Below are 13,359 nucleotides of genomic sequence, written 5' to 3'. Positions count from 1 at the left end.
CCTCTGGAAAACAGAATGGAGATTCCTCAAAATGGTAAAAATAAGTCAGAGAGACAAACCGTAAGAGACTCTTAACTCTAGGAAACAAACTGAGGGTTGCTAGAGGGGAGGGGGCGGGGGTAACAGGGTGATGGGCCATAAGGAGGGCACGTGATGTAGTGAGCACTGGGTGTTGTATGCAACTGGTGAATCACTGACCTCCACCTCCGAAACCAATACATTAATTGATTTTAAATTAAAAAAAAAAAAAAAAAAAGAACTACCCTACAATCCAGCAATTGCACTACTGGGTATTTACCCCAAGAATATGAGAACATGAATTCAAAAGGATATGTGCACTCCTAGGTTTACAGTATTTATAACTAAATTATGGACACAGCCTAAGTGTCCATTGACAGATGGAGAAAGATGATGTGTATATATACAATGGAATATTACTCGGCCATTAAAAAAGAATTAAATTTTGCCATTTGCAACAACGCGGATGGAGCCAGAGAGTAGAATGCTAAGTGAAATAAGTCAGAGAAAGACAAATACTATATGATTTCACTCACATGTGGAATTTAAGAAACAACGGGGGGGGGGGGGGCGGGGAGACAAACCGAGAAACAGACCCTTAACTATAGAGAACTCGCTGATGGGTATCAGAGGGGAGGCTGGTGCAGAGATGGGGGAAATAGATAGTGAGGAAGGAGGGCACGTGTCCCGAGGAGCACAGGTGGTGCACGGAGGTGCTGAATCACCGTATGTACACCTGACGCTAATATAACACTGTTTACTGAAATCAAAAGTCTAAAAACTTCATAAAATTTCTAAAAACACATGCAACAATGGTTTCAATAGAGGACAAAAAGAAAGCTCAGTTAGATAAATAGTAGAAATACACCAGAAATAAAATGAAATCACTCGACAGAAAAAAAAAAAAAAAAAAAGAAAGGAGAGGAGAGGAGCAAAGAACCGGCAGCAGGAGAACTGGGTCAAAGGGCGACGCCAAAGCCGCGGCTTCACGAGGGGGGGGACACAGGCTGCAGGGGCTCGGCAACGCGAGGCACACTCAGGTGTATTCAGAGCAACTTCTCCCGCTCAGGCCTTTCCCACACCGGGCAGGGACCTCCTCTGCTCGTGCCGCAGATCGGCCAAAAGAAAGGGCGCGTGGGGTTTGCACAACGGGAAGGAGGCCAGACGCCGCTTGCACAGGACTGGGGGCGGGGGGGGGGGGGTCGCGTCCTGGATTCTACTGGGTGGAAGAGTGCACGCCCAGAAGTCACGCCGCCCGGACCCTCGGAAGGGGACTCTATTTGGAAAGAGGGTCTTTGCGGATGTAAACGAGGAGGTCATGGAGAGGGCACCCCCCAAATCCGGTGACTGCCGCCTTTGCAAGAGTCAGGACAGCAAGATTCTCGGACCCACAGAGGCAGACGCGGAGGGACGCGCGGGCCAGCCAAGCGAGGCCCGGGCCGGAGGGGCAAGGCCGGTGCCCCCGGGAACCTGCCCGCCCCGCCCCGCTCACCGAGGCCCAGGGCCGAGCGCGGTGTGCGGTCGCTCGGTGCGCCCCGCGACAGCCAGCACCGCGCTCCGTACCCCTCCTCGCGCGGAGCCGCCCCAGCCCTCGCCGGACTCACCCCCCGACTCGACTTTCTGACCATCCTCCTCCTCCTCCTCCTCCTTCTTGCGTTCCTCCTCGGTCGCCGCCGGCACGTCGCCCTCTTGACCGCCGGGAGCATGGAAGAAAAAAAGGAACACGTGGCTGTCCCGCCGCACGAGGCACCTGAGGCCACTGCTCCCCCGGGGAGGTCGGGGCGAGGACACGGGAGCCTCTCGCCCTCCCGCCCTTGGGTGAGGCCGGGCCGCTGCACTGACCGCCGGCGACCCGCCGCTCACCCTGGACGCTGACGGGCGGGCGGGGGAGGCCTGCTCCTCTCGCGTTAAGACCCGCCTGGCGTGCGAGTTCCACGGGCTTGTTAGACGGGCCACCTGCCCGTCTGGAACCTTCTGCCTCCTTGCTCCTCCTTCCCTGCCCAACTGGACTGTACTGGAGCCAATTTATGAACCAACACAGTCACCCCGAAACGTTCCAGTTACCCCAGACAACTCAACTCCACTAATTATTATTTAAAATGTAATATAGGGGGCACCTGGGTGACTCAGTCTTTAAGCATCTGCCTTCCGCTGAGGTCATGATCCCAGGGTCCAGGTGGAGCCCCACACTCAGCAGGGAATCTGCTTCAGGATTCTCTCTCCCCCTCCCCCACTGCCCTTACCTTTCTAATTCTTTTTGAAAATTAAAAAGAATCTATTACTGTGTGGGGCGCCTGGGTGGCACAGCGGTTAAGCGTCTGCCTTCGGCTCAGGGCGTGATCCCAGCGTTCTGGGATCGAGCCCCACATCAGGCTCCTCCGCTATGAGCCTGCTTCTTCCTCTCCCACTCCCCCTGCTTGTTTCCCTCTCTCGCTGGCTGTCTCTATCTCTGTCGAATAAATAAAATCAAATCTTTTTTTTTTTTTTAAAAAGAATCTATTACTATGGATTAAGCAAGTGCAGCCCCCTTTCATCTATGGGACTGGCCCATATTAAAAAGACTGACGGTATTCAGTGTTGGCAGGACTGTTGGCTAACAGGCACCTGGCCACTGTTGGGTGTGGATAGGCCGGGCCTCTCTCCAGAGCAGTTTGGCAGCCTGTCTGTCGTGTAAACGCACACACCTAGGAAACGAGCAATTCTGCTTTTATAAACCTCTTCCACAGAAATACACAGTGTGCAAGGATGGGTGTGCATTGTTACCTTGCTCGTGAAAAAATACTATGGAAAGTAAATAAGTGTTCATTCATTAGGGGATGGCTAAATAAAATATGGTGTATCACTGTATTTAAACCTATAAAGTTAGGTAGATTTATAGGTATTGACATGAAAAATTCTCAAGATGTATTTGAGGGAGACAAGTCACAAAATAATATATATAGTACGACTGATTTAAAAACTATTATTATATAGAGAAGATATTGATGATTGATTGATTGATTCAGGGAAAGATCCGGCAGGATACACGAAAACTAACAACAGTGGTTGCCTACAGGAATGGGAGTAGGACTTAAGGGATAGTGAAGGCTTGCTTTTTCACTTTTTGCTTTATATATTCTATGTCATGTGAATTTTTTAAGAGAATGCCCTTCAGTAATACTTAGTGTCATTTTTCAAAATTTAAGGGAGTCATTACATGACATATACAGCCTGATTCCATTTTGTTATTTCAAGAAATACACACTTACCTACTAGAACAGTGTCTTGGGCTGACTGCTGCTAGTTGCAGACACCCCTCTTTCCTACCACCACCCACACCAGCATCTACTTGTCTCTATTCATATAATGTTTAACTGGGAGCAGAGAGAAGTCTTGGCTGGGGGCAGGCACAGAGTCAGAAAGAAAAGAGGGATGAAGGGGCACGCACTGGCTGCACTCCAGGTCCTGTGAACAGACCAGAGCCCCATAAAGTATCCAATAAAACTGCCCAAGTGTCTTAATAAGCAGAGAGTGACAATGTGAGCCACGGAGCTGGGAAGGAAAACCCCTCCCCACCTCTGTCCAGAACCCAACACCGTTCTGGTGCCTCCGGGATCAGCATCTTTGGGTCTCTAGGGACAGGATGCTCAGCAGGGAACGCGCTGGCATTCTCATGATGTGGTGACGGTGGAGAAGAGCCAGAAAGGAGGGAGAGAACGGGGAAGCGAGTCAGAGACAGCACAGAACCAGGTCACGGTCCAAGGCAGACCCCCGAGCACCCTTTCGAGAGTCCAGGAATGAACCCGGGAACTGAAATCTGCTTCTACAAAGAACGGAGACATCCAGCTGGGGGAAACTGAGCTGAGCAGTGTACGCAGCTCGGAAAGCAACCGCCGAACTGCTGGAGTCCGAGCCGCGTCGGGGAGGCTCACCGATCTCCACCTCCACCTCTTCTGGCACCACCTTTCGGTAGAAGAAGAGCGTCGAGGCGCCTTCCTCATCACTGATCTGGTTGAGGAAGTGCAGGATGAGTTCCTCGCCCTCGCCGTCGTTGCGGTTCAGCAGCTCCTCGAAGAGCTGGGGGTCTGTGATGCGGAAGGCCGCGTAGACGCGGTCGCGCATCCACAGCACCCGCAGGTCGTCCATGGCGCCGCGCAGCGTCGGATGGCGCCCCAGGAGCCCAGCGACCGGCGGCGTCCGTTGCGACCGGCGGCGTCCGTTGCTACGGACGCCCCGGCAACGGCCACCTGGCGCGCCCGCCTCCGCCCCCGCGCTTGCAGCGGGGCAGACCGGGAGCCCAGGGGGGTGGCGCCGAGGCCTGTCCGGACCCGGGCCCGCCCTTGCCCCGGGAGAACCGAGCGGAGCAGCGCGGCAGCATGCTCGCTGGCGGGACGCGCAGAGAGACGAGGCCGGTCAGGGGCCGCCGGAGCGCCTTTGCCGGGGGCAGCTGACTGCGGACCTCGGGGGAGCCTCCTGGGATCCTCTCCACCCAGGGCGAGCGTCCCACCCCCGGTGCCCCTAAGGAGGCCGAGGCCAGCGAGGTGACGGACGAGGCAAGGTTACAGTCTCGGAGTTGGCAGGGGCAGAGTCTAACAGTGGGAGCCCCCAGCCACTGGATCAAAGGGCCTCAGAAAAGCAAATACCTCTCAAAGAGTTCCAAGAAGGGGCAGGTTCCTCCTTGCACACGGGATCGGGGAAGAGGGAGCCCCAAGAAGGGACAAGTGACTTCTGGCATTTGGGATCAGGGAAGAGGCCAACTGCTTTGGCTTTCCCGCCAAGCTGGGGCATAATAAAGCAAAACACCCATGTTTTAGAAAATAGATTTATTTTTCATTAGTAAAAGGAAGTTCAATACTGATAGGAAGATGCAAAATTGTCCTTTCGTGCATTTGTGGAGCTTTAAATTAGTGACTGTGATTTCCCCCTCGTGGAGTTGAGTCTCTAGATGACAAAAGGCTGATCCTAAGAACTTAGCCTCCCTGTTGGATTTTCCCATCAAGGAACAAGTGGAATGTTCAAAGTATTTCTTAAAATTCTAAACCAAAGCTCAGTATCAATGACCTGGCTGATGGAAAACTATTACTTGGAACTGCCTTATTTTCATCATCCTGAATTAACATTTCTTAGTAACCTTACCAGAGATATACCAGATGGCATGCAAGCAAATTTGGCTTTAAAATTTTAATGAAGAAATTTACTATTTTTAAATGCAGACTGCAGAACAGTTATAGGAGTTTTGTTTTTGTTTTCCAAAATGAATCAGGCCCTAAAATGTCTGAATATTTAACTCATAACCATCGTAAGAGTTACCTATGCTATATTCTATGGCTTATTAAACTACAGCAGACTGAAAACTGAGAACAGAATGTTTTTATAAAATATCCATTGCAGAAACGAGGAGAGTGGCATTCGGTGAAAGGTGAGTCTTTTCAAAGTCCAGTCTGCAGTGACCAGAAAGCTCACCGTGATCATCAGCACACCCTTTGAGCTCCTTAACTGATTACAATTATGGCACCATGAGGACATTCCTTACCCCTGCAGGATGAAATCAAATTGTTTCCTGAAGACATTCCTTGGATTTTTATTTTAGGACTCCATTAACACACAGAGTGAACACCTGAATGAAAACTGGAAAATGTGGCCATCATGCCATTTATCACGACATGTCCTCTTTAGGAAAATAAACAGGTATTAGCATCATCCAGACAACTGACCATTTTTCCTCTGGATATTTGCTATTAAGGGAATGAAGTCTGTCTTGAAAATTGTAGGTGTAATAGTTTTACCAAACAGCTTAAAAACAAAGCACAGCAACCACTCTGGTAACATGACATTGGAACCTATAGCTTTAGGAAAAAAAAAAAGTCTCCTGGTGCCTAAAAGACACCATCAAACTCTACTTCTAGAGAGTTCTTTCACAGAAGTTAGGACTAACACATTTTTTTTGTGTAATTATGTAGACTACATAACTACTACCTAGGTTTCAATTAAAAAATGACTCTTCCCTCCCTGTTCTATACCCTGATAAGAGGTGTTACTTGGAATTACAAACTGGGCCATGACAAGTTACCAGAGGGGCCCTAAAAACTCCCGGCAGACACCACATGTCTCTTATTTACTAATCAATTAACGGTGAGGAGTTTCCTAGGGATGAATTAGTTACCATTTTCTTACCCCAGCGCCTTGGAGTAAAGCAGTAAAGACGCCAGCTGGGGGGGGGGACACGTCTGCAACCTCGGCGGCAGTAGGGAGATTTCGTATTCCCCCAGCAGAAGTGTCCACCCAACATTACACCTTTCCAGGGAACCTGAACCCTGACAGCAGAATCACTTCCCAGAGTCTCATGGCATCGTTTCAGGTTTGATTCTGTAGTAGGAGGGACAAAACCCAGCCACTCCAAACTGGCTTTGGGTAACAGCTCACAGGAGCGGAAAGGAGCGGTTACTGCACTTAGACAGCTTTAAGGGCGGAGTCACAATTACGTCCGCGTGCGCAGCTCGTGCCTCTCGGCAAACGGGTCTTGACATTACCTGAGAAGATTCACTTAGATTCAGGGCTACCATAGCTCAGCCTGGAGTGAAAATTCCAAACTCTGCCACCAGCCAGGTGGAGGAGTATAGTGACAAACGGGCCTTTTCGTGTGCATTCCTCAAAATGTTTAAGAAAGTGAGAACTGCAGATTTCTTTTTGAAAATAATTATCTAAAATCAATTATAGTAAAATACGAAAAATGAACATAATTTACAAGAATATAGATCTTCTTCGACTTACTAAGTTGAAAATGCATTCAACACACCTGACCTGGTGCCGCCACGGCCTAGCCCGGCCCACGTCAGCGTGCTCAGAGCACGGACGCGAGCCTCCCGTTGCACAAAACCACAGAGCCTGTTCTGTACGAGAGTGCTGACTGTCTCATGTAATTCACTGACGACTGCGCTGACAGTGACAGGACGCTCGGCCGTGAGGGTGCGGGTGGCGTCTGTGACCCTCGTGATCGCGTGGCTGACGCGGAGCGGCGGCCGCTGCCCAGCATCACAGGAGAGGATGGGACCGCGGATCGTGAGCCGGGGACAAGATCTAGGTTCAAAATCCCAAGTATGTGTATCGCTTTCATACCATCATTAATTCAAAATTCATTAAATCAAACCACTGTTAACTCAGGGACTGTCTGCACAGATTAAAATGTTCAGTAGGACTGACCCAAATTCATTCAAAACTAAATGTCAAATGAATAGATGAATTTAAGCTAAAGATTATAACAATTTTCAATTGATCCGAATAGTGTTTCAAAGTTTAAATTAACTCTAAATACCTTTATCAGACCTTTATTTAGAATTAGTCTGAAAGTAAAAAATTATAATTATACTGTTCTCAAGGACAGGTGCAATCTCTTCATGGTAAAATATCTTAATTTATATTTTGTTATAAAAATATACAAAATACTACTTTTTCTCTTCCCTTCACTCAGTATAAACCCCTTTTGGTTCAGTAACATCAGTAACATCAGCCAAGCTTGTCTCTAAGTTCAAATCACATCCATATTGTATCTTGTATAGTCACACTGGGTTTTAAGGCTCAGTATACAGTTTATCTTTCAAACATACAATTATCATAATCGGTTTTATATAAGGATAACAGAATAAGAATATTTTTAAAAATATACAAGTGAGATAACCATCTGTTGTACGTTATTTTATCTCATTTTCCCCAATTATTAAAACAAGACAAAATTGTAGAAACAATCCCCTACTTGCAGTTCTAGATAGCATACAATAAAAAAAAAAGTTTACATACTTTTAATCAAGCAGAATGTTAATCTTTTGATTATCCGTCATTAAATTTTTAAAAAAACTATACTTAACTTCACCTGTTGGAAAAATATTATCTGACAACGCCAAGCTACAGAATAACTCTTTGTTTTTTTTTTTTAATAAGGTGAAAAGGAACTGAGTAAGACCATTTTCAATTAGCCATTCAAAACCACTTCTCTCCCCCAAGCCTATATTTTTAAAAATAACTTTAACATAACTTCTGACCTTAACTTATATCTGCTCATCGTAAAAACTGAAAGAAATTTATATATCTGAAATTGACAAACTTTACAAAATATTTAACATGAGGAAGAGGTATATCTTACAGAATTATTTGGCTATATCATAAGGCAATCAATGAAGACGGAGTTTTTCCTATTGTAAATCTGACGTAAGTGAAATTCTGTAACATGATAATTCTCCATAAATTTGACAGCTTATTAGATACGGCAATGTGATCAGGCCACGTCGTCACTGAACTTCGACGAAAGTAGTCTGAATGAGAAAGGAACAAATTTGGTGCCTGCACCAACGTAGAACTTGTTCTGAAATTCTACCCTAAAAAGAAATAAATAAATAAAATTCAGTTTATTAATAAAAGATTGTGAATAACATTTCCTACATTTCTTAAAACAGCATGTATAAAAAACAAAACCAAAAAAAGTTTCTGTGCCGTACATTCTCTCTTGGCACAAATGTTTTTACTTAAATAAAATCCACACACGCACACATCCTGCCCCATGTCGCCTTTCTCGGTGTGCAATGGAAACACAAACCCATCACGCCACCTCACCCACTCCACACAGACACGCCTCCCTCCACCCTGGTACCTTCACACACAGACAAATAAGCTGACATATACTAGAAACCGTTAAGAAATATGTAAGAATTTTATCTTATTTTACAATAAGATAAAGTAATCTTTCAGACCCCAAATGAATTACATAGTTATTCAGCAAGCATAAACTAGCTTCTACTTGTCAGTGATAATATTTATGAAACAATATACAATTTTAATTCAGGGGATCTGAATCTAGATCCCAGTGTTGGGAAGGCAAGAACCAGTCCAAATTGAGTGCCAGACTTGTGTGGGGCTAGATACATACATGTGGGGAGGGGTTCTTTTTTTTTAAATAACAGTTTCAAAGCTAAATTTCCAACTCACCAGTGGAGGCGTATGGCGTGAAGAAATGCAGAAAGGCCTTCCATGATCAAAAGGATGAAAATTGTCAAAACTGCAAAGAGGGCGATAACCGGTAGCAGCAGCAAGACTCCATAAGTGGTGTCTACTCGGAGGCCCACGCGCACCAGCATGGTCCACAGGACATCAGACAACTCTGCAGGGGAGGCAGTGAGCAGAGTCCACTTCCGTTTACACTCACCGAGTCACTGCAATCAGCTAGTGGGTCCAGGTTTCCTTCTGACAATTCTGATTATCCACGAAATAACGTACACACCTACATAATCCAGATGTAATCTGCTTCTCGTGTAAAAGTTAACCAGCCCCTGCTCGTCATCACCCTGAGGAAGCTGAGGCATGCCAGAGACATCCGAGGCCTGCCTCCCAATGAGAGAGCTTGACCCAAACCAGGGTCGGCTTGGCTCTGTCCCCACACAACGCTAGTTTGCACAGCATCTGAAAGATGGTTCTGTGCTTCCCTCCAAAATGTGGAATGTCCCACAGAGCATCCCTGGGGCTCACTGTGGCACTGCGGGGTGTCTCAGCATAGAGTTTGGGAACTGCGGGTCTAAGTGAAAACTTACGTGCGTGAGCCAAACTGAGAGCCCAGAGCCTCAGGTATGAAGCGGTGTTGGAGATGCATCCCAGACAGTACTCGATGGAATGAATCACTTGGGTCATTAATATTTCTCCAAAGTTAAACTGGGAGAGATCACACAACCTGTGTTAGGTTCGGAAATTGCCCGCATGCTCCCACAAGTTACCCATGTGTTCCACTTTCACTCCCTCGCTCGTGGTGAGGGAAGTGGCCTCTGGGACATTGGGGAGAACACGCTAGAACATGAGAACAATGACTCAAAGATCTGAGCTCTACTCACAGCTCTACCACAGACCAGCTCTATGACCTACAGAGCGGCTCCCCCCGCCTCAGTTTCCCATGTGGCACCTGGACTGGAACTGTCCTCACAGCCCAATGTGACTCAGGAGCTAGACTCTGGCTAAATGCGCATGTCAGAGAGAAATGCAAGCCTGACAAAGAGAAACTGTGAAAAAGGCCCCTGATGGTGAAAAGGCTGTACGACCCTGGGAAAGACTCTTTCCAGCTCTGCTTCTTGGTCTTTTTTTATGATCCTCTGAACCATTAGTCGTCCCAAATTAAAACACTAAATTATGTAATAATTACAAAATGTTCATTATAAGAAACTTTGTGTAGCCTTTATCAGATGACCAAATAAAGTTTCCAAGAACATGAAGCAGACCAGGGTAGCAGAAATGGCTCAGTTGTGTCTGCCCAGCACTGTGCCTCCCTTCTTCGGAGGGAATCTGCTTCTTCCACCATTTACCCCAACCCCCCAGCCACAGCTGTCATGGGCTGACCTGTGTCCCCCTCCAAATTCATTGTTGCAGCCCTAAGCCCCAGTGACTGTGCTTGGAGATAGGGAGTCATTAAGGTGAAGAGAGATCATAAGGGTGGGTGTCTTTATAAGAAGAGACGCATGCCCACAGAGGACAAGGCCCTGCGAGGACACACTGAGAAGGCAGCCATCCACAACCCAAGAAAGGCGGCCTTGGGAGAAACCAGCCCTGCCAACATCTTGAACCCGGACTTCTGGCTTTCGGTTTCTGTTGTTTAAGACCTCGGTCTGTGGTTATGGCGGCCCATGCAGACTACTAACTAGAGCAGTTGTTGGTCTGGAGATGGCAAGTGACCCCAGCCAGGCAATCCCAGTACTTCCTTGGGATTCTTCCTAATATAACAATCAGCCGAGAGTGCTTTTCTCTCCGACCAAAAGACGGAAGAAAATAAGCTCAGGCCTAGCTGTGGCCAAGGTTCCAAAATCGTGGGGCCAACTAGCTTCAGAACAGAAAACAAACTTGCAAAGAAAAACCAACCCAGACTTCTTGGGATTGGAGACCCAGAAACCAATCATCCTGGAGCTCACACAGCTCCTGTCCTAATGTGAGCCAGTCGTAGACTCCCCTTGCAGCCAGTGTGAAGCAAGTCTCCTCCTCCTCACAACCATGACAAAGTTCTGACTGAGACAAGAATCTCCTGAGATCAATGCTCATAGCATCTTAAGTCACTTCATATGACAGCACGTAAGGTTAACACTGCAAATCCCACTGCAAAGTTGAAAAAACGAAATGAGAACCCTTCTGACAAACAGATGACCAAAGCAGCATCTGGGAAGCTTTGTTTGGGGTTTGCTTGTTTTTTTTTTAAGATGATTATTATCGTTCTCATGGTGATTACCTCTATGAAAGCTTGGTTTCTTTTTTTCTTTTTTTCATTTATTTAATTAAATTTTTTATTATGTTCAGTTAGCCACTGTATAGTACATCATTAGTTTTTGATGTAGGGCTTATTTTTGTTTTTTGTTTTTTTAAGTAAACTCTACGCCAATGTGGGCCTCGAAGTCACCATCTGAGATCTACCGACTAAGCCAGCCAGGCGCCCGAAGAGCTTGGCTTCTTATCTAATGTTATCAATAGCAACAGAGAAGATTACCTCTTCACATGTCATTTCTCTACATCCATCTTCCATTCGGTTATTTCCTTCTTCTATGTCTTGGCTTCCCAGCAGAGAAACTTCTTCCTCGCTATCTTTCCTTATAAGTGTGTAACCACTCTAACAACAACCAAAAGAATGCAGTTATTGCCTTTAAAATCATAAGGACGTGACAAATCCAAAGTCAGAGCCCCTTCATTTCTCTTAATGATTCAGCTCTTGGAGAATAAAAAAGTTGTTCGGAGACTCTTAACGACAGAGAACAAACTGAGGTTTGGTGGAGGGAGGGGGGGGTGATGGGCTGGATGGGGGATGGGCATTAAGGAGGGCTCCCATCGTGGGGAGCACTGGTTGTTGTATGGAAGTGATGAATCACTGAATTCTACTCCTGAAACCAATTTTACCATATGTGTTCATTAACTAGAATTTAAATAAAAACTTGAAATCAAAAAAATCAAATTAAAAAGCTGTTTACAAGAACATGAGCACATCATACCTATTAAGATGGCTATTATTTAAAAAATAATGAGTATCGATTAGGGCGTGGAGGAACTGGAACTCTGTGCACTGCTGGTAGAATGTACAATGGGGCGGCCACTGTGGAGAACAGCGTGGTGGGGCCTCGAAAAATTAAACACAGACTGACTATGGGACCCAACAACTCCATTTCCGGGTACGTATCCAACAGAACGGCCGGCAAGGACCCGAACAGACTTTCACAGACCCGTGTTCACAGCGGCATTACTCACAAGAGCTAAAAGGTAGAAACAACGCAAGCATCCACTGATGGATGAACCAATAAGCAGAACATGGTCTCGCCATGCAACGGAATATGACTGAGCCTTTAAAAGGAAGAAAATTCCGACACCTCCTGTGACATGGATGAGGCCAGAGGCCACGGCGCTCAGTGAAACAAGCCAGGCACAAAAGGACCAATGCTGTGTGAGTCCGTGCATATGAGGTGCCTGGAGGAGTCGAACTCAGCAACAGAAGGTAGAGTGGTGGCTGCAAGAGGTGCGGGGGGGAGGCTGGGGAGTCAGTGTTCCCTGGGGACAGGGTCTCGGGTGGGGAGGATGAAACGGTGCCGGAGACGGACGGTGGTGGCGGCTGCACGGCCATGTGAATGTGCCTCGTGCCCGCGAACTGGACACTCAACATAGTTATAATGGAAACACGTGTTATGTCTATTTTATCACGATGATTTTTAAAGAAAAAAATGAGAAAGCAGACACACGAGAAAACAAGTGTAGAAAGCCATCTAACAAAATGGTGACCCTGGCTATCACGGAGGGACAGAAGAGGGCACCGCTTTCTCTACGTTCCATGCTTTCTGGAAGTTAGTAATACTATTTAAATTGGAAAAAAAAAAAAAAAACACTTTAAAGAAAAAGAAATCAAGAATAAGGCACAAAAAGGCTTTAACAATGACAACCGCGCCGCAGGATTTCGCCGCAACCCGCAGCAGGTTCGCTGCCCACTGGGGCGGGAGCGGCTCGCACAGGCCCGCAGCAGGAGCTCCCGCAGCACAGGTGACAGCAGAGGCTTCGGCTCTGAGTCAGGACCCCAGACCCTCTGAAAGGTGTTTTCCTGACTCCTCTCTGCACAACTAAACCCAGACTCCGCTCGCCCCCCACAAACACACATGCAAACTCGTGCTTACCCTGCTCACTCCGAAGCAACTGCGTCCATTGTGCAGCCACAGCAAGAAGAGTGGTTTTCCCAGGAACAGAACGGGGACAGACAGCGCTGTGACGACCAGCAACAGTCTCTGCACGTGCTCCTGCGGGCACAGAGGGGAGGAAGGCAGGATGCGAAGACGTGCGAACAGAGTCACTGGTGCACTGAGTGAGTGAAGACCAAGG

At 47.1% G+C, this 13,359-nt stretch overlaps 2 protein-coding genes across 3 annotated transcripts in view; both read right to left on the bottom strand.

Annotated features, from left to right (window-relative positions):
• Positions 1 to 4,143, bottom strand: part of DNAH10 (dynein axonemal heavy chain 10) — a 126,180-nt gene extending 122,037 nt beyond the window's left edge. Inside the window, exons 1-3 of one of the 2 annotated variants that reach the window (XM_045778772.2) lie at positions 3,930 to 4,143; positions 1,619 to 1,706; positions 753 to 760 (exon numbers count right to left, since the gene is read on the bottom strand). In XM_045778772.2, the coding sequence (XP_045634728.2) occupies positions 753 to 760; positions 1,619 to 1,706; positions 3,930 to 4,143 (310 nt within the window). Of the gene's footprint in view, positions 1 to 752; positions 761 to 1,179; positions 1,200 to 1,618; positions 1,707 to 3,929 lie in introns of both variants that reach the window. The other variant, XM_087857428.1, reaches the window with a different exon arrangement.
• Positions 4,144 to 5,850: 1,707 nt separating this feature from the next.
• The window catches only part of ATP6V0A2 (ATPase H+ transporting V0 subunit a2), a 39,253-nt gene continuing 31,744 nt past the window's right edge, over positions 5,851 to 13,359 (bottom strand). The window contains exons 16-20 of the mRNA XM_045778757.2: positions 13,158 to 13,277; positions 11,498 to 11,617; positions 9,573 to 9,690; positions 8,974 to 9,145; positions 5,851 to 8,366 (exon numbers count right to left, since the gene is read on the bottom strand). Of these exons, the coding sequence (XP_045634713.2) occupies positions 8,267 to 8,366; positions 8,974 to 9,145; positions 9,573 to 9,690; positions 11,498 to 11,617; positions 13,158 to 13,277 (630 nt within the window). The 3' untranslated portion in view covers positions 5,851 to 8,266. The remainder of the gene's footprint in view (positions 8,367 to 8,973; positions 9,146 to 9,572; positions 9,691 to 11,497; positions 11,618 to 13,157; positions 13,278 to 13,359) is intronic.

Source organism: Ursus americanus, chromosome 30 (assembly GCF_024610735.1).
Source record: "Ursus americanus isolate L20-20 chromosome 30, mUrsAme1.1.p, whole genome shotgun sequence".
NCBI classification, from domain to species: domain Eukaryota; kingdom Metazoa; phylum Chordata; class Mammalia; order Carnivora; family Ursidae; genus Ursus; species Ursus americanus.
Note: the sequence above shows the minus strand (reverse complement) of the source record. Positions and strands in the feature narration are given on the sequence as shown.